We start from the raw sequence: 26,487 nt of genomic DNA, 5'->3' as shown, positions 1-26,487 counted from the left end.
TTGTTCCACTTTAGGTCTCAAATAACTAGTTACTTAGGCTATTTCATATTGTGTGTTGAATGCAGAATATGTTAACATGGTAGCGACCAGGACAGCTGTTGGAGAAAAATCAGTCCTGCTTTCTAACCTTTTGGTTAAGGGAGGGTGTTATTTAATCTTAAATGATCATAAAGAATAGTTGCACTTTGCTCCCCGATGTGATTTAGGCAAGTTTGTTTTGCTCTGAGGCTAAAGTGGAGTAAATGCTGACAAAATTGTGAAACAAAAGGATAACTTCTGAAGTCCCTATTTGTAATGTCAAGGTTTATTTGTAGAAAAAGCATAGTGTTTAAATCTATTCTTAAAAATTGAAATATTGTACAACATAGTTTTTTAAGGAAAATAAAGAAATTTAGCGTTCTTGAAGTAGTAGCACTCTAACCCAGAAGAAGGATTTCTTTGGAAATAGTTCACTGTGATAGAAATTCTTGCCTGCTTTCTAGTTAAAATAATTTGGAATGGTTTACTTCGTTCTCAATCAAGTTGGTATTGTTTTAATTTGTTGGTTAAATGCTTATAAAGGTTTAAAGTTAGCCTGACTTAAAATTCTTTACCCCATTATGAATGGAATATGTGATGGATTTAATTATACTGGTTTTCTGAGTGTTTTATTTCTATTAGAAGTTAAAGTAGGGCATTATCTCCATTCCCCAAAAGAAGTTTCAAACTAAAAATATTTTTCAGCTCTTCCCTAACTGTGTGATAAGAGGACTAATAATTATTAAGGTAGCAGTAGAAGATTTAATTGTACAAATTATGCCATGCGTATTTCAGGTTTCTGTTTCTTGTGGAATACCTGACTTCAGGTCAAGAGATGGTATTTATGCTCGCCTTGCAGTAGACTTTCCAGACCTTCCAGATCCTCAAGCAATGTTTGACATTGAATATTTCAGAAAAGATCCAAGACCATTCTTCAAGTTTGCAAAGGTACTACAAACTCTTCTAGTTGTTTCTTTGACCTTCTCTCATGAAAAATTGTTTTAAATGGCAGTCTAGTAAATTGACTATTAGTACTGTGGTGGAGTAAAATCATTGAAATAAAGTCATTTTAGTCAGAATTCCCTTCTTCCCAGAAGGGACTGTCATTTGCTTTTCTTCATTTTAGGATTGAGCTTATTTTCAAAGAAGAGGCTATTGCATATTTTTCAAATTTGCACTTCAGTAATGGCCTTTACATTGTCCAGGCTTTTTTAGAGGTTAGTAGATCATATAAAAGTAACATCAGTGTTTTGATTTTGAATATTTTTTATGAATCATAAAGATTATAACATCTGCCTTTGGTATGTTTTTTTTTTTGCGGTACGCGGGCCTCTCACTGTTGTGGCCTCTCCCGTTGCGGAGCACAGGCTCAGTGGCCATGGCTCGCTGGGCCCAGCTGCTCCGCGGCATGTGGGATCTTCCTGGACCGGGGCACGAATCCGTGTCCCGAACCCATGTCCCCTGCATCGGCAGGTGGACTCTCAACCACTGCGCCACCAGGGAAGCCCTGGTATGTTTTATAGTAGCTAGGTTTTAACACACGAGGATGTGCCTGAGAAATTTGTGATTAGAGGTGGAGAAGAATCTTAGATTGCATTTGAGTCAAGGTTGATCTGTTATGCTGTAGCGTCTTTAGTGCTCCTCTGTTCGGTTCAGAAGCCATTTGCCACGTGGGGCTGTTGAGTGCATAAGTGTTCTGAGATGTTATGTAAGTGTGGAAGACATACCAGATTTTGGAAACCTAGTATAGAAAACATGCAAAATATAAATTCTATTCTATTATATATATATAAATAATGATTATGTGTGTAAATAATAATACTTTGATATTGGGTTATAAATGAGGAAGATTTCACATTGTTAATGTGGTTACTAGAAAATTTGAATTGTGTATATGATTCATACTATGTTTTTATTTGGCAGCTCTGCTCTGGAGTTTAAAGTTTGATGTTACAGTCTTCCCTTGGTATCTGAGGGGGATTAGTTCCAGGATCCCTCAGATACCAAAATCTGAGGATGCTCAAGTCCCTTATATAAAATGGCATAGTATTTGCATATAATCTGTGCACATCCTCCCTGTATACTTTTTTTTTTAATTTAATTTAATTTTTGGCTGCATCTGGTCTTAGTTGCTGGATCTTCGTTGAGGTGTGAGGGGCTTCTCTAATTGAGGAGCGCGGCTCAGTTGCCCTGCGGCATGTGGAATCTTAGTTCCCTGACCAGGGATTGAATGTCCCCTGCATTGGAAGGTGGATTCTTAACCACTGGACCACCAGGGAAGTTCCCTCCCTGTATACTTTAAATCACCTCTAGATTACTTATAATACCTAGTATAGGCATACCTTGTTTTATTTTGCTTCACTTTATTGCCCTTCACATATTCTGTGGGCCTTTTTTGTTTTTACAAATTTGAGGGATTGTGATCAAGTGAGTCTGTAGGCGCCATTTTTCCAACAGCATTTGCTCACTTTGTGTCTCTGTGCCACATTTTGGTCATTCACAGTATTTCAGACTTTTTCATTATTTGTTACTGTGATCTGGGATCAGTGATCTTCGTTATTGCTGAGGACTTAGATGATGATTAGCATTTTTTAGCAATAAAGTATTTTTAATTAAGGTATGTACTTTTTTTGGAGACATACTGCTATTGCATACTTAATAGATTACCATATAGTATAAAAATAACTTTATATGTACAGGGAAACCAAAAAATTCATTTCACTGACTTTACTGGGATAATTCACTTTATTGCTTTGGTCTGGAACCAAACTCATGATGTCTCAGAGGTATGCTTATATGATGTTAATAGTCGCTGGTGCAGCAAATACAAGTCTTGGCTTTTGGAACTTTCTGGAATTCTTTTTCTCTGAATATTTTCAGTCTACAGTTGGTTGAATCCAAGGATGTGGAACCTGCAAATATGGAGGGATAACTATACATTATACCATACCCAAGAAATTTTATCTTTTTTATTTAAAAAAAAAAAGATTTATTTATTTATTTGGGTGTGCCGGGTCTGTAGTTGCTGCGCGCGGGATCTTGTAGTTGCGGCACGCGGTATCTTATAGTTGCGGCATGCAGGCTCTGGTTTCCTGACCAGGGATCGAACCCAGGTCCCCTGCATTGGGAGCGTGGAGTCTTTAGCTTTTGGACCACCTGGGAAGTCCCAAGAAATTTTACTTTAGATGTCTTTTTTCTATAGTTTAGCTTTATGGAAAGAAACTGTAAAATTGTTGTTGCTAAACTTTAGTATATTTGAAAGGGTCTTTTGTATTAGTGATTATTTTTTAATGAGCATAGAAGTGAAGTGGACCTGAATTTCCATTAAGGGATAACCTCAGCTACTTTCAAATCATGTGGTCTATTTATATACCTATAAGAAGAACTCTGCCAATTCAGAATACATGGTACTAGCTTAGATTGATGGACTGTCTAAAGAAATAATTTTGTTTTGTGCAAGTGTGCTTATAAATGGGAATTAGAGTAAAATGGGGAAATTACATTAGATTTTCTTGGATATGATTTACTTGCTAGAACTGAAAACTAAATTTGAAAATTTTGTAGGCTACTAAGAAATTTGAATCTTTCCAGTAATCAACTTGAAACTTATAAAAAATTTGGAACTTCATGTATCAGCGGTGATGATGGCCATCTATATCTAGCCTTTAGAACAGACAGCTGGTTCACACTAAATTGAACAAATAATGTAGAGTATCTCTTTTCCTTTGTTACAAGAATATGAATTCATGAAGATTCACTGTTTTTAACATACTGGTGCTAGGGGTTCTACTGCATGACTTTGAACACCAATGAAATATCACTTAGTTACTGGTTTCTTGAATTGGACCTAGGACACTGGCTCTAGTTATCAGAAATTAACAATTTTTTTTTTCTGGCCGCGCTGCATGACATGTGGGATCTTAGTTCCCAGACCAGGGATTGAACCTGTTCCTCCTGCAGTCTGCAGTGGGAGTGCGGAGTCCTAACCACTGGACTCCCAGGGAATTCCCCAGAAATTAGCACTTTAAGAAAGGCATCAAGTAACTAGAATTTACTTTGATCATCCATCTGATTATAAGAGCTTGATTCACTAGTGCATTTATGTAATGCTCACAAGGTTTTTGTTGTAAATTCTTTGTTCTGAGAGGAAACAAAAAACATGCTTAAACTAACTTTTCAGCTTTTTCCCCATCACTTCAGTGTATACTAAATTGCCTGACACTTGGGGAAAATGCGGTAACTGAGAATACAAGGTGAGAAATGCAAGGTGAGAAAGATTGTAACCTTAGTTGTCTAAGGCATATAATGGGTATTCAGTTTTAGCTTAAACTGGTTTTGACATGTAAGAATCTATAGAAGCAATTAAGAATTATTCTTACAAAGACAAATTATAAAAATACACATAATAGAAATCTAGACAGTGCTTAAGAGAAAATAAAATATCTGAATTGGAGTAAAAATGGCACAGTGTTAATGTGTTACAGTGTACAGATTTCATAGTACCTAGGAGAAGAAAAAGTTGGAGGGGCAGCATGTTTCGCTTCTCTATGAAAGTTTAAGTTATGGTAGGAGCTAAATAAATAATCTTTATAACTACCACTCATATAGGATTGTTGTACTTCAATTCTTACATTAGGAACTGCCAAAAGGAAAGTACCTAGTTGGTGAAATAGCACTTAAATAGTAATAGGTAAGAGAGACTGAGTTAATTTGGGTCTAAAAATGAACAGGAAAAAGCTGAAGGACAAATAAGTAAGGACAAAGAATAAAGGATAGTATTTAAAAATGAAGGATGGGGAGAGTATGTAAATATTGTAATATTTTACTGGATTCCAAAAAGAATACATGAGTAAAATAGTCATAACCTAAAGTTTTCTTCCAGTGTCTGTACTAAGGAGAAAGTTAATTAAAAGATGGTTACTTTGCTAGTTATGAGAGAAAATGAATTTTTTTTAATTGAAGTGTAGTTGATTTACAATGTTGTGTTAGTTTCAGGTATACAGCACAGTGATTCAGTTACACATATATATGTATCCATTCTTTGAATTCTTCCCCTTATAGGTTATTATAAAATATTGAGTATAGTTTCCTGTGCTATACAGTAGGTCCTCATTGGTTATCTATTTTATATATATATATAGGAGTGTGTATATGTTAATCCCAAACTCCTGATTTATCCCCCCTCCCCTTTCCCCTTTGGTAACCATAAGTTTTTTCCTATGTCTGTGGGTCTATTTCTGTTTTGTAAATAAGTTCATTTGTATCTCTTTTTTTTAAATATAAGTGATATATTTGTCATTGTCTGGCTTACTTCACTTAGTATGATAATCTCTAGGTCCATCTATGTTGCCGCAAATGGCATTATTTCATTCTTTTTTATGGCTGAGTAATATTCCACTGTACATATTTACCACATCTTTATCCAGTCATCTGTTGATGGACATTTAGGTTGCTTCCATGTTTTGGCTGTTGTAAGTAGTGCTGCAATGAACATTGGGGTTGCATGTGTCTTTTTGAAGTATAGGTTTCTCTGGATAAATGCCCAGTAGTGGGATTGCAGGATCATATGGTAGCTCTATTTTTAGTTTTTTAAGGAACCTCCATACTCTTCTCCATAGTGGCTGTACCAATTTACATTCCCACCAATAGTGTAGGAGGGTTCCTTTTGAGAGAAAATAAATTTAATAGAAAGCCATGAAAACAGGAAATATTGTGAATTTAGGCATTTTGGAAGGAAAGTTTCTACAGATGTATCAAGCCATTGATTGTATATAACTGAGAAGAAGCAGATTTCATCTAGACTGGAAACTCAAAAGTAACGGAGAGGTGTGTGAAAGAGGTAACTGGTTCATTAGAGCAGTTTCTCAACCTGTTGACTCTGGGATGGATAATTCTTTGCTGTGAGTAGCGGTTCTGTGCACTGTAGGATATTTAGCAGCAACCAATGGCCTCCTCCCTTTAAATGCCATTAGCCCCCCACCCCAGTCTTGACAATCAGAAATGTGTCAAGATGTTGCCAAATGTCTCCTGCAAAATTGCTCCCTGTTTGAGCACCAGCATGTTAAGTGCGCCTAGCTTTAGTACCACTTTGAATTCTTCTACACAAGAACAATTAAGGCCAACATTAAAGCTATATATATTCTTGTTCTGAACTGTTGTCCTCTTGCATAATAAGGGTTTAAATTGATAATGAGGTTGTGGTCATGGTCCTGAGGAGTCTAAATTCACTGGTGCTGATAAAAATGAGTGGTTTAAGAGTCAGTGAAGGTGAAACTGAGGTTGTATGAAATAACTTTTTTTTTTTTAAAGGACTGTGTTCAGAGAGTGTAGTTGCTCGCCCATATTGAATACAGTGAATGTTCTTTCCCTTAAAGTGATAAAATTCAAGAAAAAGCAGAGGGAGAAATATGAACTTCCAAAAACATATATTTATTCACTAAATTGTCACTTTATTGATAATGTGCAGATATACCAGATTATGTAGTTATAAAGCTAAGAAATCTCAAAACCAGCTCATTACTTAAAAATCAAAAAAAGCATACACCCCCACCCCCAAAAAAGGCCACAGTCCCATTCACTTGAAGACAGTATGTTAATACTGACTTGTGTAGGTGGATTACATATAAGTGTAGAGTATTATATTTGGGTGCATATTATAAAGATGGGGTCTTTTACCTACTGCTTTGGATTTGTAGTATTTCTGTTTAATAAACTTTCAGATGCTTGAATACTTGATAACGGTCATAGTGTTCATCAAGTGGTCTACTGTAACTAATCCTGCAAGTGTTCCTTTTGGATGTTTCCTGCTTTCTGTTATTAAAAAGGTATTGCTGTGATTGTCCTTTCTGGTATGTTTATAATGTTCTTAGGATAAATTTCTGAAAGCAAAACTGCTAAGGGTCCTGATTTGTTTTACCTTATTGCTGCCTGGAAAGCAGGCAGCAATATATACTCCCATCAGAAGTATAATACATACTCCCATCAGAAGTGTAGAAGTGTACGAGAAAACTGATTTAGCATGCCCAAGCCCTCTCCCCCACAAAAAAAGCCTCCCGTGATACGTTATTAGTATTAAAGTATTTTTTAGAAAGTGTGTGTGTGTGTCTGTGTGTGTGTTGGTGTGTATGTTGTGTATATGGTTTTTAAAAGGAATTCAAACAGTACACAACAAACGATAGTTGGCCTCTCCCTTCAGTCTTCCCTACATCTAATCTCTTTCTCAAAGGTTACCATGGTAAAATGTTTCATTGGGTTTCCTTCTAGGGAAAAAAAAAAAAAAAAAGAGTAAAACTGTTTGTGTGTCTGTAGGGGGGAGAGGTATTGTAAGTTTCTAATAATACTTTAAAAATGATTACCAACAGAATCACATACCCTTTTCTCTACAGTGCTTTTTTCCCATTTAATATCCGCGGAAGTAGTTTCATGGCGGCACTTAGATATACCTCATTTTAAAGAAAAGGCTGCATAGTACTGTTTGATAGTTGTACCCCAATATATATAATCAGTCTCCTGTTAGTGGATATCTAGAGTTGTTTTTAAGGCAGTTAAAACTATCAGTGTAATAAATAAAAAATTAGCATGTTCTCATTAGTATTCAGTTTTTGTTTACTAGTGTAGATGACTGCTTCTTACTACTTGCCATGTGTATATCTTTGAGTTGCCTGTCTGTTCTTAGCTTTTTTTTTTTTTCTTTTCCACTGAGATGCTTTTCTTTCTCATACTGATTTGTGAGAACATGCGTTTTTTTGGCCGCAACCTGCAGCTTGTGGATCTTAGTTCCCTGACCAGGGATTGATCCCAGGGCATGGTAGTGAAAGCACCAAGTCCTTAACCACAGGACTGCCAGGGAATTCCCGAGAACATGTGTGGATTTTTTTGGTTTTTGTTTTTTTATTTATTTGGTTGCGCCTGGTCTTAGTTGCCGCAGGTAGGCTCCTCAGTTGTGGCTCACCAGCTCCTTAGTTGTGGCATGTGAACTCTTAGCTGCAGCATGCATGTGGGATCTAGTTCCCTGACCAGGGATCAAACTAGGGCCCCCTGCATTGGGAGCACGGAGTCTTAACCACCAGCCAGCCACCAGGGAAGTCCCCAAGAACATGTATTCTTGAAGAGTGTTTTTACATTAGAGGGTGATTGGAATTCCAGGCTCCACTAATCCCATGAAGGATGTGCAATGTGAAATATACTTACTAGATTCGTTTTAGTGGACTGATTTGCAGTACCTAATAGAAATGGTATTTAGCCTAAAAGAAAAATAGGAAACATGAGGTTGAGGGATCAGAAATTGCATAGTGGTTAAGAGCTGCACTTTGGCATCAAAACTGGGTTTGAATGATAGTTCTGCTACTTGCTAGCTCTTGTGACTTTTGGCGTTACTTCTGTGATTTGGTTTTTTCATCTGCAAGATGGGGGATACATGTCTACAGGAGGGTCAGCAGACCTTTTCCTGTAAAGGGCCAGGTAGCAAATGTAACCTGCTTTGTGGACCACATGGGAACTCTGTCATACTGTGTTCTTTTCCTTTACAGTCCTTGAAAATGTAAAAACCCAGTCCTCAGCCCAGTCTACAGCATTATTATAAAGTGCTCCTGTTATGCCTGTTACTTACATTAAGTAGTAATGAATGCTTGACTAATTGAAATTCTCTTGTGTTAGATTAGTACAGGGGCCGGCAAATTACAGCCTCAGTCCAAATGTGGCCCACTGCTTTTTGTACAGCTTTGAACTAAAATTTTTAAATGGATGGGGAAAAAAATCAAAAGAATAATACTTCACATCATATGAACATTATATGAAATTCTAATATCAGTGATTGTAAATAAAGTTCCACTGGAACACAGCTATGCTCATTCATTGGCCTATTGCCTGTGGCTGCAGATATACTACAATAGAAGACTTGAGTGGCTGCCACATAGACCGTAAGGACAGAGACTGAATGGCCCACAAAGTCTTAAATACTTGCCAACTGGTGTCCCAGTGTGGAAAAAGTTTGCTGAAGCTTGAGTTCCTTGGGGAAGTCACATGTTTAACAGGAAAAAAAGTAGTTAAATTTGTCAGGTGACTTAACTTTAATTTGCAAGTATTGAATAGGTAAGATTTTTAGTAGTCTATGGTTTAGTGGAATGAATGAAACAAGACCAGGGATTATGAGGATTTTCCTTACCAGGATCAATTAGTTTCACTTATTTTTTGACAGCATGGAGAATGTAAATTCTAGTTTCTTAACAGCTCTACCTACTTACTACCTAGCAAATAGTGGCATCTCAAACTTTGATGAGTCCTTTTAGTTTTGAGGGGCTGCAGTTAACACCCCTGCTTTTGACTGGAATCTCATTCATATTGCTAGAAATTTTAAGAAGCAAGCAAGCAAGCAGAGAGCATCTCTGGAGAAAAACCATTATTTCTACATGAAAGCTTACTGGGGCAGATAGTTCTAAGCTTTAGTTTTGGTCACATTGGTTGCCTATGGCCAATTACTGGATTGTTCGCATGTTTCTGGACACTGCTGTGAAAGCAGCCTGTCATTTTAATAGTATTTGAGCCGTTGGTCCCAGCTGTGCTTCCACTCTATTCTAAATGGATCCCTGTGGCAATAATAATGGTCCAGCCCACATGATTGGTTCCTTAATGGGCCTTAAGGAGGTTCAGATTTGGGATGGCCTGTCTTGCTTAGAACTAAAGTGTCACAGTTTCAACTTGAAGAATTAATCTATATTTTATCTGAAAGTTGTATCTCCAGTCAATTAGTTTTTAGCTAACTTTCCTTGTTAAGTAAGAGCCTGATTTAGGAGTAGTTCTATTAAAAAAGTCATTTCAGAGTAAATTTTTTCCCATTATTTCAGATTATATCCCTTAGTTGGAACACAGTATTAAATCTAATGATTCAGACATGGTCCACTACATATTTGAAAGAAAAGAGACAAAGTTAAGTTTCAAATCATCATAAAATGTAGGCTTATAAGATGAAACAAACCCTTCATAAATTACTCCCAACTACAGGAATTGATTGGTAAATTTAAGGACTAAATTTCCCTGAACTGATACATGAAGGGAAACTAGAGTGTAGAGCTGAATCTAGTGTCCCACAGGTTTTTGTTCTTCTTACCCTCTTTTTTTTTTTTTTTTTTTTTTTTGCTGTACGCGGGCCTCTCACTGTTTTGGCCTCTCCCGCTGCGGAGCACAGGCTCCAGACGCGCAGGCTCAGCGGCCATGGCTCACGGGCCCAGCCGCTCCGCGGCACGTGGGATCCTCCCGGACCGAGGCACGAACCCGTGTCCCCTGCATCGGCAGGCGGACTCAACCACTGCGCCACCAGGGAAGCCCACCCTCCCCTTTTGAAAAGGGTGGGGATAAGGCACACAAAAGTTCATTCCGGGAGGATGGAGTCCTGGTACTCTGCCCAGCCTTGTTCTGGAGGTAGTCAGCCATTTGTTCTTGCGCCGCTTTTGGCATGCTATTAGCACTTTCCTTACTACTTTAGATCCTATTTTATCTGTTGCCTAGAATATTACAATATTTGTTAAAATACTCTTTAACAGCTGTTTCCAGAGGGGAGGTTTGCAAGGTGCTGGTGTTTAATCCTCTAAATGTATTAGAACAGAGCAACCTGGGAAGAAAACAGTGATTAATAGAGAGCACAACCTAATGGTCCAAAACGTAATGTGGCTTTCAGTTTTCTATAAACATTAGCTTTAATAAACTCTTCACTTGTTACTTCTTTCTATATGCATTCTCTTTCTTAAATTGCAAAGTTCATGAACTTTATGATAAAAATTTGAGAGGCAAAATTTTTGGGTTTTATATAACATTTTCAGCAGCATATGGACATGGATGTGATAGTCTTATATAATGAGATTTGCATATTATTTTTACTTAAAAGGTATCCCAGTAGTTTTTTCTAAACTTGAAATATTAAGTAGTTTAGAAGTAGTCATCTAGAATCTTAACTGTCAGACTTTTTTGTATAATGTCAGAAGTGAAGTCCCCTACCCCCCCATCCCCATTTTATAGATTGTTTGTATCCTTCCTGACTTGATGTTTAAATTAATGTATCTGTATACTTTGCATATACTTCCCATTTTTGCTTAATAACAAAACAAAAACAAAGCTATACACAGTGGTGACTAGCTTGATTTTTTTTCACATATGTCATGGCCATCTTCCAGGTCAGTGTATCGAGACCTCCTTCATTCATTTTAATGGCTGCATACTCCACTATTACTGATGTACCCTATTTCTCTGACCAGTCCTCTGTTGATGGACATACGGTTGTATCTTGTTTTTTTGCTAGCATTGTAATAGGTTAGAGGCTGTAATGAATGGTAAGGAAGTAGGCAGAACTGCTACTTCAAAGAAAAAAGAGAAGAAACTTCCTTTGCCATAGTCACTTACTAAATGAAGTTTAATGAAAACACTGTCAAAAGTTGAGAGGACCAAAATTGATACTTTTTCTCTGATCTTTTTGCCATGTGTATATCTGAATTCTTTGTTTTTAAAGAAGAAACAGCATTGAAGCATTATTTGGGGGGAAAAACACACACACAAAATCCAGCAACTCAGCATTCATGAGCAACTCTATACTATACCAGTATGTGCCTGTGCAGTGGAAGGAAAACAATTTTGGTAAGGAATTAAAACTTCAGCTTTAAACTTCCAACAGGTTGATATTTATAATAAATGATGAATCAAGAAATTTTTTAATATTATGTTGACAGTGCCTTTTTTAGTTTTAAAAAAGAAGTCACCATATCTTTGATATCTTTAATTTCAATTTAAACTTTTTCCCTTTTTCCTTACAAAAAAAAAATCATTTGCAGCCAACAAAAATTAGATATATATTAAGGTATGTATTTCTTCTGACTTTTATTAAAATATCAATTAGCATTTATAAGAGATGTTTGTGGGTCGACTTTATCCTTTTCAAGAGGCCATGTTCACTAATTGCTGAGTTTTACACATATGACAGCAACAATCCTTTCATAAGTGTGTGTGGCATCCATCTAGATGCTTTGAGATGCTCATGTATTGTTTTTTAATTATCATTGGTAGTTTTGTTTTTTTGTTGTTGTTAAACCTGTGATATTTGTTAACACTTACATAATCTTTTTTCTGCTTTTTGCGTTATCTAGGAAATATATCCTGGACAATTCCAACCATCTCTCTGTCACAAATTCATAGCCTTGTCAGATAAGGAAGGAAAACTACTTCGCAACTATACTCAGAACATAGATACACTGGAACAGGTTGCAGGAATCCAAAGGATAATTCAGTGTCATGGTTAGTAAACTTCAGGATTGCTTTTTCTGTTACATATTAGTTAGTTTTGTAGGAAAAGTTAGGATTAGAAAAAAGGCTGCCATCCAGGAATGGAGATTAAGCCTTATTGTTGAATCATGTTATCTGATCAATTGTAGATAAATGAAGGAAAGTAGATTGCAAAAATATGAAACCAGAAATATTGGCCTTGACACTTAATTGTACAAAATGTCAGATATTAATGTGCTTTTGGATTTCAAAAGATGCAGCAATTATGTAACATTAAATTCTTTTAAATAACCTTTTTTGATTACAAAAGTAGTATTAGCTATGGATGAAAAAAATATGGCATCTTTAGGAAACCAAAGGAACTGCTGAGTAGTTCAGATGTAGGCTTCAGAAATTTGAAGACTAAATCTAAAACAAGTGTGAACAGACCATTTTCTTATGTATCTAAACTGTTTTTGAAACACAGCTGTTAAGCTAAGGTAATACAGTTGTAAACTTCCAAGTCTGCAGTTTTAGTCCTGGAGGAGTTGGTATATTTTATTAAAAGAGTAGCTTTAGGAAGCATCATTATATCAGCATTGCTCTCATGGAGTCTCTTAAAAATTTTAAAGTCGCTAGCTTTTTTGTTGTCAAGCTTACATTGTAACTGTTATTTAAGAAATGGAAAAATTTCTTTAATAAAGCATATATTTGTTGGTTGTTTTTAGGTTCCTTTGCAACAGCATCTTGCCTGATTTGTAAATACAAAGTTGACTGTGAAGCTGTACGAGGAGATATTTTTAATCAGGTAATTTATCACCCATATCTTAGGAACTGTGCATGTCTCTGATCTGTTTCTTTTACCTCAGTCCTTTTTTTCTGGAAGTATTTATGTGGTACAGAAACATCCAGGAAAACAAATGTTAGTTACCATTGGGAATTCCAGAGAAATACACAAAAACCTTTCAAAACCTTAAGTTAAAAACATTGCTACATAATCTCTTGATTGATGAAGTTAACTACCTAATATATAAGCCTAAAATAAAAACCCAGATCATTAAGTGTGGTGTTACTTAACATTAGTTTTTCTCCTTACTCTCCCTTTTTAAAAGTGCCTGTCAGATTCATTTTGTAAAAAATATTTCATGTACGCTCATTGACCAAAAAATACAGGAAAATATGGCAGAGAATAAAAACCATCCAGAAATAAATTCTGTATGCTTAGTTGCATATATAGTTAATCATATAATTATGAGAAGATAGCATATTAAAATGGAATCGTATTTTACAAACTTTTTTTAAAAGTTAAGTCTCACCTGTGTACATATATACACATGCTGCTTTTTCCTCTTAATATATAATGGACTCTTGAATATCAAATGTAGGTCTATACAGATATAATAGCAGCATACACAGATAATAGCGAAATTGTATTTCATTGTATGTTAATAAACTTAACGGGTCATTGATAGTTGATGTTTAGGTTTTATCCAGTTTTCCCTGCTATTTATCCACAGCTTTTCTGTTTTGTTTGATAATTTTGAAATGATTTCTTGGAAAGTGTGGAAATGTTGACTCTAACTCGGGCTTGCCCTTCTCTTTCCCACCTCAACTAAAATCTGGAACATGCAGGTGGTTCCTCGATGTCCTAGGTGCCCAGCTGATGAACCACTTGCTATCATGAAACCAGAGATTGTCTTTTTTGGTGAAAATTTACCAGAACAGTTTCATAGAGCCATGAAGTATGACAAAGATGAAGTTGATCTTCTCATTGTTATTGGGTCTTCCCTGAAAGTAAGACCAGTAGCACTAATTCCGAGTAAGTGGGTGATGATTTTTTTTAGAGAACCATTTCTATATATTTTGCCATGGGTTGTGGGTCTGTAGAGTAGACCTCAATGATATTATTCTGTTTTTTGTTCAAGAGTGGTGAAGAGCCGGACTTTTTTTTTTTTTTTTTGGCTGCGTTGGGTCTTCGTTGCTGCACGTGGGCTTTCTCTAGTTGCGGTGAGCGGGGGCTACTCTTCATTGCTGTGCGCGGGCTTCTCATTGTGGTGGCTTCTCTTGTTGCGGAGCATTGGCTCTAGGAGCACAGGCTCAGTAGTTGTGGCACACGGGCTTAGTTGCTCCGCGGCACGTGGGATCTTCCCAGACCAGGGCTCGAAGCCATGTCCCCTGCATTGGCAGGCGGATTCTTAACACTGTGCCACCAGGGAAGCCCCCAAACTTTAATTTTTTTAGGTGACAATATTCTTGCTCAGGAAGATTGGTTGGTTAATCTGACATTTCAGTGGGGCAAGAGGGCTTTCAAAACAGAAGTAATAACAAGGGGAAACAGTTCAACTTAAACTTTTCAGTGGAATGTGCTTTAATGTGGCAGGAGTTAGCATGAGCTAATTTTACATATACTGAGGAAACATATTAAAAATAATCTGTATTTTTAGTCTTAATTTGAGTAGTTAATCTTTGAAATGTAATTGATTTTTGGTCCAGTAAGTTCAGATGTATAGCTTGATAGATGTGTAACGTACTCATGTAAGATAGAATTTGGGGGCTCAACAATGATTGGTTTGTTTTTGTAAGAATAACAATCATGCCTTGTCAATCATTGTATGTGGATCAGCTCTACCCACAAGGGTGTTCATGTGTATAAAAATGCTCAAAAAACAATTTAAGTCCCTATTATTCTCAGGAATATTTCTTTAATCCATGCTCCCATACTACCTTTTTTCTCCCTCTAATGAGCAAGCAAGGGGGACTAATTTAGTAGCATCATTTGTGCCATAAAAGTGAGGGAAGGAGGAGAGGAGAGTATATCAAACCCTTAACTGGAGAATTAAAATTGGACCCCCATACCAGCAAACAGAGCAAAGTGCTGGAAGAAACAGAGTTAAACTCTCCAATTCTGCATCTTTTTCCTAGCCCACATGTAGTGGCTTTAGCAGTTTAACTCAGCCTTCCTCAAGTAGCTGTGAAATTCTGTTAAAGTAGATTATAGGACAACTTGTAACTAAAAAAAAAGAAAGAAAATTTAATGTATAATTTGCGTGTTATTTTTTTCTATTTAAATGTGAGGCAGAGAACTTCTTCCAAGTTTCCTGTGGGGTACTAAAACGTGTTGGTGATAGGCAAAGGTACTTTTTAAAAAATGTAAGACATTGGTACATATAGTGGAGAACAGACTGGTATGAATTTTCACATATCAGAAGCCATTTTAGTAGAATAACTATTACCTATACTGTGCCAAGAACTCTTCTCTGCATATTAACTCAGTGCTCACTGCAGGCTTGTGGAGAAGTACTGTTATTACCCCATTATACAGACAAGGAAATTGAATACAGAATAAAAAGTGAGGCGATTACCCAGAGGTAACCAGGTGACAGGAGCAGAACCTGAAATTTTGCTGCCCATCTGTTTACTTGATAGTTTGATGGTATGTAATAGCTTGGTTGAATACTAGAGTTGGGTGTCTTCTTTGGTATTGGGAACATGTTAGATTTTTTTTTTTTTTTGGCCATGCCTCACGTCTTACAGGATCTTGGTTCCCTGACCAGGGATAGAACCCTGGCCGTGGCAATGAAAGCGCAGAGTCCTAACCACTGGACTGCCAGGGAATTGTTAGATTTTTACATAGTGCATTTCTTTTGGTTTTATTAGTGTACCTCCCTTCCTTTCTCTAATTCTTACTTTTTTCACCCTATTCTTAGGTTCCATACCCCATGAAGTGCCTCAGATATTAATTAATAGGGAACCTTTGCCTCACCTGCATTTTGATGTAGAGCTTCTTGGAGACTGTGATGTCATTATTAATGAATTGTGTCACAGGTTAGGTGGTGAATACGCCAAACTTTGCTGCAACCCTGTAAAGCTTTCAGAAATTACTGAAAAACCTCCACGAACACAAAAAGAATTGGCTCACTTGTCAGAGTTGCCACCCACACCCCTCAATATTTCAGAAGGCTCAAGTTCACCAGAAGGAACCTCACCAGCAGATTCTTCAGTGATTGTCACTCTTTTAGACCAAGAAACAAAGAGTAATGTTGATGATCCAGATGCGTCTGAATCAAAAAACTGTGTCGAAGAAAAATTACAGGAAGTACAGACTTCTGCTAGGAGCATTGAAAGTGTTAATGAACAGTTGGAGAGTCCGGATTTGAAGAATGTTGCCTCCAATACTGGGGAGAAAAATGAAAGAACTTCAGTTGCTGAAACAGTGAGAAAATGCTGGCCAGCTAGACTCGCAAAGGAGCAGATTAGTAAACGGCTTGATGGTAAGAAAGGCTGTTGAAACATTTTGAAGGTTACGAAGGTTATAATTATTCTAAAGAAATATTTGTAAGAAGTGAGTATTTGTAAGAAGTGAGCAATTTTGGCAGGCTAGTTAGGGTAATTTTATGCGGCTAAATGTAATAGTTGAATTGTGTTTAGAGAAAGTGTAAAGTTGAGATTTTAAGCCAGAAAAAGAACGGTATCTTCCGTAATATGGGGGAAAAGTGGTGTGAAAGCATGCTCTGTACCTTGTGTTTCTCTAGGGAATGAGAAGGTAAGCATTTAATTGGGAAATACTGAGTGCTCTGCCATTTTCTGGTGAGAGCTTTAGCTAGTAGAAATGATTGAGATTTGGGTACTTACTGTGGGGCAGTGACTTCACATTTTCTGATTTTAGTATCCTGAGGCAGGAACTATTACTACTCTGGTACAGGTGGGAAACCGAGGACCAAAGAGGTTAAGTACCCCAGGCAAGGTAACGACTAGGGTGTGGAAGAACCAGGTGGATTCTGGGTTCTCTTAACCATTAGGTCGTGTTGTTTCAGATCTAGAAAACAGCTGGTTCTTTACCACTGAGTATCAGAAATACCATCTACCCTGTTTTGACACATGGGAAGTCTTTTTATCAATTAGCTTTTTAAAAAAATAATTAATTTTGGCTGCATTGGGTCTTTGTTGCTGTGCACAGGCTTTCTCTAGTTGCGGCGAGCGGGCTTCTCATTGCGGTGGCTCCTCTTGTTGTGGAGCACGGGCTCTAGGTGCATGGGCTTCAGTAGTTGCAGCACTAGGGCTCGGTAGTTGTGGCACACGGGCTTAGGTGCTCTGCAGCATGTGGGATCTTCACGGACCAGGGCTCGAACCCGTGTCCCCTGCATTGGCAGGCGGATTCTTAACCTCTGCGACACCAGGGAAGTCCCTATCCATAAGTATTAACATAAGTGAAATCACTTTCTACTTTTTGAAACCACTTGTGACCAAGTATTAATCAAACAGAAACTTGTGCTCTTAGATGCAACAACTTTGTACAGCTTAAAACATTAAGTCCCATTCCACTTACTATACATGGTGAAAACTGACAAATTTGAGACAAATGTATTAAGTGTTGTAATCATTTGCTCTAAATAAATTTTAGTTCAGTTGAATAAGCCTTTGGGCATTTTCCATACAGCAAGTTCTGGAGACACTGATCAAGCTACTGATATTTGTGTATATAATTAATTACAAAAATAGGTGATATTTTAAAAGGTTTATGCTACTTGGAGGGCACTAGGTTATTGAAGGCTTTCTAAAAAACCTAAGTTCTCACTTTGGTCTTGAACTGTAATTAGGGAAAGTCTACGGGGGGAAAACTAGAAAGAGCATAGAAGAATACTTACGCTTTCAAATGTGGCAAGTGTCAGAAGTAGAGATTGATTTAGTCAGGTAAGATAAGTCTCTATCATACACAAAGTCCCCCTAGGCACTGGCAGCATTCTGTGGCTGTCTTTTTGATAGATGGGTCAAACATACAAAACTCTGCCCCAGAAAATTGGTATTATACCTTGGTTTTATTCTACCAATTTAGACCTTTTAAGGTACAGGCTTTGGAATTAGACTGAGTTGTCAGATCTACTTCTCTCTCATAGCATTGTGAGCATTTGAAAAGATAACGGATGTAAAGAGTGTAAAACTTAACATTTTTAGCGGTTAAAACCACACAACAGCTGGACTTTACTCATTTTAGTTTGCCACTGTTTGTTGTGAGGTCGAGGCAGAAAGGGGAGGAAGTTGGAGCATATAGGAAGTCGAGGCTGAAAGGAGGAAGTTGGAGCATATAGGAAGTAAAATGTAAATGTCTTGAGGGTTGCCAAGAGGGCAAAAACAGACAGGTATAGGGTATGTCCACTGAGAAATAGATGATTCAGTTCTTCAGGGGAGGCCAGAGCAGAAAGAATTTGTTTTTTAATATATTTATTTTTTTGGCTGCTCTGCACGGCATGCAGGATCTTAGTTTCCCCAGCAGGGATAGAACCCAGGCCCCCTGCATTGAGAGCAGAGTCTTAATTTAACCACTGGACTGCCAGGGAAGTCCCTGAAGTGTTCTTTTTGTAAACATGGCCTAACCTATAGAAAGAAGGGGCAGGGGAGCCATGTGCTGGGACCCTTTAACAGACTGTGAGGGGATGTGATTCAAAGGACATGGCCCTAATTAGAAGCACCAGGTGGGGTTTTCTTTCTCCAGTCACTGAAACACAATGAAATAAGTGGTTTCCATGCTACAACACATAATAGGTGAGAACTGGGTCATGATGGGGTATAAAAAGCTTGAAAGTCATTTTGAAAAGAAACTCACATACGTTTGGTAGATGTTATGTCACTCCAGATAAACTATGCAGTTAGGCTTTTGTGAATCAGTCTGGGATATGGTTCAATAAATATAACACGGTGTGATAACAGACTTAAGTCAGAAGGTACTTGGTGCTTGTGAACATAAGGGCATAAAATATTTCATCATTAATGTTTAAGGTTCCTACCCATTCACTTACATCAAAATGTAAACAAAAGCAGGGAATACTTCTTACCATCGGAGGTCAAATCTTATACTGCGAATGCTAATTTGGGAGGGTGTTGGGAAAGAAAGCTTAAAAGGCCAGCACTAGATCAGTGCTTCTCACACTTTAACGTGATAGGACTCTTGTAAAAATAGATTCAGAGGGTGGGTGGTGGGCTGGATACTTCATTTCATCTCATCAAATCTGTTCAAAGGGAGTTTCATTGAATGTGGCTGTCTACATTTTTTTCATACTTGCCTCATAGGGTTGTGAAAATTATTTCATATCCAGATGAGGAAATTGAGGCACAGAGATAACTCTCCCAATTTACAAAGTTGATGAGTGGCAGAACTAAGATTTTCATGCAGGACTGCGTCTATAGCTTGTGTTTGAGAAACTACAGTAATAGCCTCTAGTAATGATACTCAGGTAAAAGGCTAGAAGCTACACTTTATTCCAGACAGCCCACTCAGACCAAGTCTTAGAAAACTGGAAATAACCCACTTCTCTCTTATTACTGTATTTCAGGTAATCAATATCTGTTTTTACCACCAAACCGTTATATTTTCCATGGTGCTGAGGTATATTCAGACTCTGAAGATGATGTCTTATCCTCTAGTTCTTGTGGCAGTAACAGTGATAGTGGAACATGCCAGAGTCCAAGTTTAGAAGAACCTATGGAGGATGAAAGTGAGATTGAAGAATTTTACAATGGTTTGGAAGATGATGCTGATGTTAATGAGAGAACCGGAGGAACTGGATTTGGAGCTGATGGAGGTGATCAAGAGGCAGTTAATGAAGCTACATCTATGAAACAGGAAGCAACATGCATTAACTATCCATCGAACAAATCATAATGTAATATTTGTCCAGGTACAGGAATTGTTCCACCAGCATTAGGATCTTGAGCATGTCAAATTGAATGTTTACTTGTGAACTCAGTAGAGCAAGGACACCAGAAAGGTATATTATTTATAGACTGGTAAAAGCTTTTTTTCCCCATGGGTAATTTTTAACTTACTTATTTCTGTGCTTATACACTCAAACACTAACTCTTTTTTTAAAACAGAAAGGTACCTAAGTATCTTTAATCAGCTGTTGGACAAGACTTTCTTTTAAAGGTTCATTTGTATGATACATCCATATGTATATATAATTTTGTTTTTGCCTAGTGAGGTTCAACATTTTAAAATTTTCAAAAAGCCATTGGAATGTTAAATTAATGTAAAGGGAACAGCTAATCTAGACCAAAGAATGGTATTTTCACACTTTTCTTTGTAACACTGAATGGTTTGAAATCCTCATTCTCTGTTCCGCTAAACTTTTGATTCTTTATTAGCACAATTACCTATTTTCAAACACTGGCATTTTCCAGAACTTGTGGCAGCTAACTTTTAAAAATATCTCATGACATGCAATCTGAGTAGAAGGAAGTCAACAATATGTGGGAGAGCACTCAGTTGTCTTTGCTTTTTAAAGTGAGACTTGGTGCTAACAGTTTCAGGAATATTGTATTTGTTCAAATGAAGATGGCTTTTGTACTTCCTGTGGACATATAGTAATGTCTATATTGGCTTATAAAACTAACCTAAAAAACAAATAAATGCTTTGGAAATGTTTCAATTGCTTTAGAAACAATAGTGCCTGCCTGGGTCCCCTTAGTTTTGAGAATATTTGCCATTGTTGTTTAAATATACCTATCAATCAATCACAGTGGTAGAGCTTGCATTGATCCTTTCCATAAGTATTAAACTGCCAAGATGTGAATTTTGCAAAGCCTTTATGAATCAATAATAATGGTACTTCAACTGGGGGGGAGAGTGTAGTATTTTGGACCGTTACCTCTCCCCCCGCCCCCCATTAATGAGAGCAGCAGACCCCCTGATTACAGTTTCAAAGCCAGTAAGTACATGTTTCCTGTTGGGAGGATTTGGTGTGTAATAAACACCAAACAACTAGCCTAGTATTATGGAGATGAGCGTGGTGTAACTTGTAATAGCAGAATAGTTAATTAAACTAGTTCTTATAACGTATTTAAAAGCTTAGCCTGCCTTAAAACTAGAGATCAACTTTTTCAGCTGCAGAAGCTTCTAGCCTTTCAAAACAGTTCATACTTTATAAAATTGCACAGTAAGAATTTATTTTGCAGACCTTTCCCCCAACATTGCTTTCAAATAAAGTATTCCTGTGTTGCTTTAGTATTTATTACAGCTTAACAAAAAGGGTTTGAAATATAGCTGTTCTTTAAGCATAAAATACCCAGCTAGGACCGTTACTGCCAGAGAAAAGAATTTTATTGAATGGCCATTTCCCTACCTGAAAGATGTCTCAATCTGAATTTGACTACACTAAAGAATGCAGTATATTTAGTTTGCCATTTGCATGATCTGTGTTTGTGCTATAGATAATATTTTAAATTGAAAAATTTGTTTTAACTTATTTTTACAGTGAAGACTGTTTTCAGCTCTTTTTATATTGTACATAGTCTTTTATGTAATCTACTGGCATATGTTTTGTAGACTGTTTAATGACTGGATATCTTCCTTCAACTTTTGAAATACAAAACCAGTGTTTTATACTTGTACACTGTTTTAAAGTCTATTAAAATTGTCATTTGACTTTTTTCTGTTTAAGGTATAAAATTTTAAAGTTTTGCAGCTTTTGTACAGCTTTGAGGGCTATATTAGATGCTTTCTTCTCATACTACATTTCTTCATTTAATTTTATCTATCAGTCTCACCAGAACAGTACTTTGGCAATGAAAGTTCTGGTTGTAGCAACTGGTGCATCACCAAACGTTTCAAAACTAATATTTCAACCATTCTAGGCCAGGAGCCTCAGGCCCTGCCTTTTCCCCTCCTATTTAACCCTGCCTAAGAATAACTAACCTGACGTATTAAGATTTGACAAAGGACCAGCACTTTGAACTCATGTGCTGTAATCCTGTGTCCAAACACAAGGAGTGGACAAAAAATGACTCTAGATCATATTTGGTATGGACTTTCCTACTATTCAAGAGGGCAGGAACACGCCCCTTACAAAGAGGTAATGAATAAATCTTGACTGGCAGGTTCCTGCTCTCAGGTCGCTTGCCTTCTCCCCAGCAGACTTTTGAAGTGAATCTAAAAAACAAGAAAACCCCTCTGCCCCTGTGTATCTTGTTTGCACTAGAAAAATTACCTGTAGAACCCCATCCACAGATGTTATAAAAATAAGAAACAGCGACATCATTCCATATATGCACAAAATGGAAAAAGAAGTCAGGTAGTTCACACCTTAAAAAGGAGGGTAAGTGGTCGTTTTAAGTAATCAAGTACCTGGCAAGACCTGATTTAATTAAAGCCATGTATTCAATGCTGTTTCCACTTCCTTTGGTTAATGCATCATATATTCCACTGGTACAATACCCTAATTAATGGCACATGGTTTAATTAGCATCTGCCTTACAGCATTATTTGATAAATTTTATTTGAAACAAGTCTCAACTCCTAGACATAATCAAAAAGCTCTTCCGACTCCTTAAAAATGAACAGAGCCAGCCTTGGGATGCTAGCAGAAATGGGGAGAAATGGCCTAATGACTCCTCTTTTTAAGTGCCTTCCAACTGGGATTAAAGATCACTGGGAAATTTCTGGAAGTAACCTGAGCATTTAACAGGCCTAAGGTGGGGCTTGCACATAGTATTAAGAAGTAGCCCCAGGTGATTCAAAAGTATAGTAAGGGTTGAGAAGGGAAAGGAGTTGGGGAGTTCCCTTCTGCATTTAACACTCCATTCCCGGGGGCTGGCCTAACAGGGAAGGTAAGGCAGACTTATATAAAACAAACAATTCCCAATTTATCTCTAGAAGTGTTAGCGGTGTAAGAGTGGGCAGCTACTGAACTATTCAGAAGGGAGAACAAAACTCTATAATAAGGAGTTTGGATGTGGCCCAAGTGCAAAACAGGCTGGGGATTGGGAAGAGGCTGGGAGCAGGGCCACTCGCCCGTGCTTTCAGAGAGCTCACCATATGCGGAGGAAGACTGCCTTCTACATGTTACACTTCATCAAAAGACTTGCTTAAACTAAATGCAGTGAAGATCATCTACAGTGCAAAAAAAAAAACCAAACCTGTTAGAAATAACCCTAATGAATGGTCCTTATGAGTGGGCCCTATGTGAAGGCTGGAGCTCTTAATTTAGGTCTCTGTTTTGAAAACTACATTCTGGTTTTATTTCATGCCAACTTAAAGGCGTGTCTTGGTTCTACTGCCTTCTCAATCAGTCTGAACAATGGCTATTGGTTAAAATTACTACTGACTTAAAACAGGGGAGCTAAAAACATACAGTTGCTCTTACAAATAGGTCTGTGTGGAGGCCAAGTATTTTCAAAAGTTTAGCCAACTCACTAATCATGGTCCTTATAATTTAATGAACTCAGCATTTGCCTACTTTCTAATCTATAAAGCTCAGTATTTTTGTTGCTTCTTAATAAGCAAATGGCAATTTGAAAAATCTTCAGTGGTATTTTAATTTTCTACCATGAATCTCCCTGCTGTTAATTCTACTGTAGGTCTGCAGCAACAGAAACAGGAAAATATCAGACTTACCCAAATTATGCCTTGTACTGTTGTGTTCCCAGGTAAGATGTCAGGCCCTTGTTAAAATATTTGTTAAACGAACTCCACCTGTATTAATCCAAAGTGGCTGCTACTTCACAGGTGAGCTTCATAGCAAACAGAGGTTACTAAAAAAAAAAAGCATCTGATACGTAACGTTTAGTTTTTGATGTGAATAATCAATATTCTCAAGGAATGGATGTGCAGAGAAATAGTATAATAACATATATGGAAGAATTTTCATTGGGAAAAATGTACTTTAAGGAAAATTATTAGGGCTTGTATCTATAGAAAGACACCTATGGTCCACCAAAGTTTGTTAAGTTAAACTACTTAAAAGTACAGGCATCCATGGGACTTCCCTGATGGCACAATGGTTAAGAATCTGCCTGCCACGGGTTCAGTCCCTGGTCTGGGAAGATCCCACATGCTGTGGAGCAACTAAGCCCGTGCGCCCCAACTACTGAGCCCCCGTGCTGCAACTACTGGAGCCCGGACACCTACAGCCTGTGCTCCACGACAAGAGAAGCCACCGCAGTGAGAAGCCCGTGCACCGCAACGAAGAGTAGCCCCCACTTGCCGCAGAGAAAGACAGTGTGCAGCAACAAAGATCCAACGCAGACAAAATATAAATAAATAAATGAAGTTAATAAAAGTACAGGTCCACAATCCCTTCTCCAAAACCCTTGGGCTCATTTGCAGCATTTTGGAATTATGAATGTTAAAGAATTTTTTAGAGCACACATAATGTAGCAACCCATAGAGGTCTGAGGCAGCACCTAGATCAAACACAGAAAGTAATCAAACATTAAACATTGCCACAGTAAAACGTAAGAATAGTCCCATTTAATACCATAAATAGCCTCAACAGTTCAGATCAGGTTTTGCTGTAAAATTATATACACAATTTTTTTCCAGAGTTGCTCTGGATTTTAGAATTACAGATAAGAGACTTGGGGACCTCTATAAAATGGATGAATTTGTATGGGAATGGGAACTATCCAAAATTTTAAGAGACCTTCCCTGAGACATTACTCTTTTTGAAGAATTTGGAATCTTATGTGAGAACCAATGAAAGTTTAAATATTAAACCAATGAATAATATTTAAACAGTTTTCATGGCATTTAAAAAATAAATTAAAAAAAAAGTTGCATTATAGCAGAAAGTCACATGTGTTGCATCACTCAGTGTTACAATTTAATGACAGGAGATAACTAAGCATCAGCACCATAAAACTGTTAAGATGTTTCTTAAAATTCAAGTAAACAGTTCTAAAGCACTGAAAATTCCGTTTAAATACCAACCTGCAGCATCAATAGTTTTAAAAGCTATAACCCAGTGACTGGTTCTCACAGTAGTCAGTGACTGTATTCTGGCAACTGTAGGACAAAGTTCTTCCATTACTAAATATTAAGCTTTCTGATAACCTCCCATTTATCAATAGTATCTCAAGAGTCACAAAAGGAAAGAACTATAAGTTATTTAGAGAACTCTATTTGTAATTTAGATTTGCACAAGGACATGTATTCTAGCAAAAAAGCAAAGACTATTTTCACCATACTAATTTTTTGCTTTCATAGATTCTCAGAATAAGGTTTAAATAATAATTTTTAACCCTTAAAAGTCAGCTCAGTTCAATTACAACCATAGAAACTGTACTGGTATCAGAACATAACTATTTTATTACAAAACTTAACAGTATTTACAAAATGAAAAAATAATCAAATGACTATTGCAGGCCAAAGTTAAAGGTTTTTGAGCCGTGATTGAAGAAAAATTAAGCAACATTTTCATGCACTCACACACCAGATCATTTGTGAAATATGCAAACTCTTAAAATTCATGTTAGTAAAACTTCCATGTATTCACAATACTTGTATGTTTATTGGAAGATGGCAAAAAAAAATCCATGGTTCTGTACAGTAAGTTTAATATTAACACAGTTTGTTCATTTCCTTTAATGTTTTTTGGCTTTCATGAATACTCATTGCATTGAACATTTTGCAAGTAAGAATTATAATAGTACCTCTGTCACCTTGCTGGATTCATCACCACAAAAAAACACACTAATAGTTTAATGCTTTTGCAGTAAACTGAATAGTTATAACTCCAAAGTTATATTAAACTGAAACCTTCATTGTGGTCAATAGCTTGGATCAGTTTAGAGCGTAGAGTTTCTTTGTCCGTGTATTTTGGAAGATCCAGAAGATTAAAACAGGTATGGGAAACTGGGAGATATTCCTCACCACCTCCTGTTGACTGGATGACTAGTATTAGACTCTTCATACCAAGAATAGGAATGCGATCACTACCTGTCAAAAATACTGCCAAGAAAAAAACCATTGAGCCAACTACTTTTTATCAAAACAACAACATGGAGTATCAAGTTATTAAGACAATCACCACAGCAAAGCTTTATAGTAACATTTCCTCTAATGGAAATGTTACTTCTACTGGAAGCCTATCTCCAGAATTTGTGGAAGCATTATTTTGAGACACATCCAAACAATATTTTTTCTTTAAAAGTGTAATCTTAATATTAGCACACAGGAGATGCTTAATAAATGTTTGGTACATGAATTACTATTGTCCCTGAAACACTCTAAGAAAACTTCTTTTTGAAAAGAATAGCCATTTAGAACTAGTTTATAAACAAAATGCAGTTTTGATTATGATCCCTTTTTCTACTTGTCTTGTTTCTGTCATTTTTAAACAGAAATTTATAATTGGCAGCCAAATCTCAAATCACTGAAGAATGACCTGTCATCCTATGATATGCAAAACAGACACAGATTAGGCTATAAATAAGAGAAGTCCTGGAATAGAAGAG

General features: G+C 37.0%; 2 protein-coding genes across 11 annotated transcripts in view; one reads left to right on the top strand and one right to left on the bottom strand.

Moving 5' to 3' along the window:
- The window catches only part of SIRT1 (sirtuin 1), a 60,557-nt gene extending 34,576 nt beyond the window's left edge, over positions 1–25,981 (top strand). For 2 of the 4 annotated variants that reach the window (XM_073793542.1, XM_004320145.4), the window contains 6 exons: positions 814–966; positions 12,147–12,294; positions 12,990–13,069; positions 13,894–14,080; positions 15,969–16,532; positions 19,590–25,981. In XM_073793542.1, the coding sequence (XP_073649643.1) occupies positions 814–966; positions 12,147–12,294; positions 12,990–13,069; positions 13,894–14,080; positions 15,969–16,532; positions 19,590–19,918 (1,461 nt within the window). In that variant the 3' untranslated portion in view covers positions 19,919–25,981. Of the gene's footprint in view, positions 1–813; positions 967–11,515; positions 11,641–12,146; positions 12,295–12,989; positions 13,070–13,893; positions 14,081–15,968; positions 16,533–19,589 lie in introns of those variants that run through there. The other 2 variants (XM_019936207.3, XM_073793543.1) reach the window with 2 other exon arrangements.
- Positions 25,317–26,487, bottom strand: part of HERC4 (HECT and RLD domain containing E3 ubiquitin protein ligase 4) — a 234,185-nt gene continuing 233,014 nt past the window's right edge. For all 7 annotated transcript variants that reach the window (XM_073793536.1, XM_073793537.1, XM_073793535.1 and 4 more), the window contains one exon: positions 25,317–25,981. In XM_073793536.1, coding sequence (XP_073649637.1) covers positions 25,773–25,981 — 209 coding nt within the window. In that variant the 3' untranslated portion in view covers positions 25,317–25,772. The remainder of the gene's footprint in view (positions 25,982–26,487) is intronic.

Source organism: Tursiops truncatus, chromosome 16 (assembly GCF_011762595.2).
Source record: "Tursiops truncatus isolate mTurTru1 chromosome 16, mTurTru1.mat.Y, whole genome shotgun sequence".
Lineage (NCBI taxonomy): Eukaryota > Metazoa > Chordata > Mammalia > Artiodactyla > Delphinidae > Tursiops > Tursiops truncatus.
Note: the sequence above shows the minus strand (reverse complement) of the source record. Positions and strands in the feature narration are given on the sequence as shown.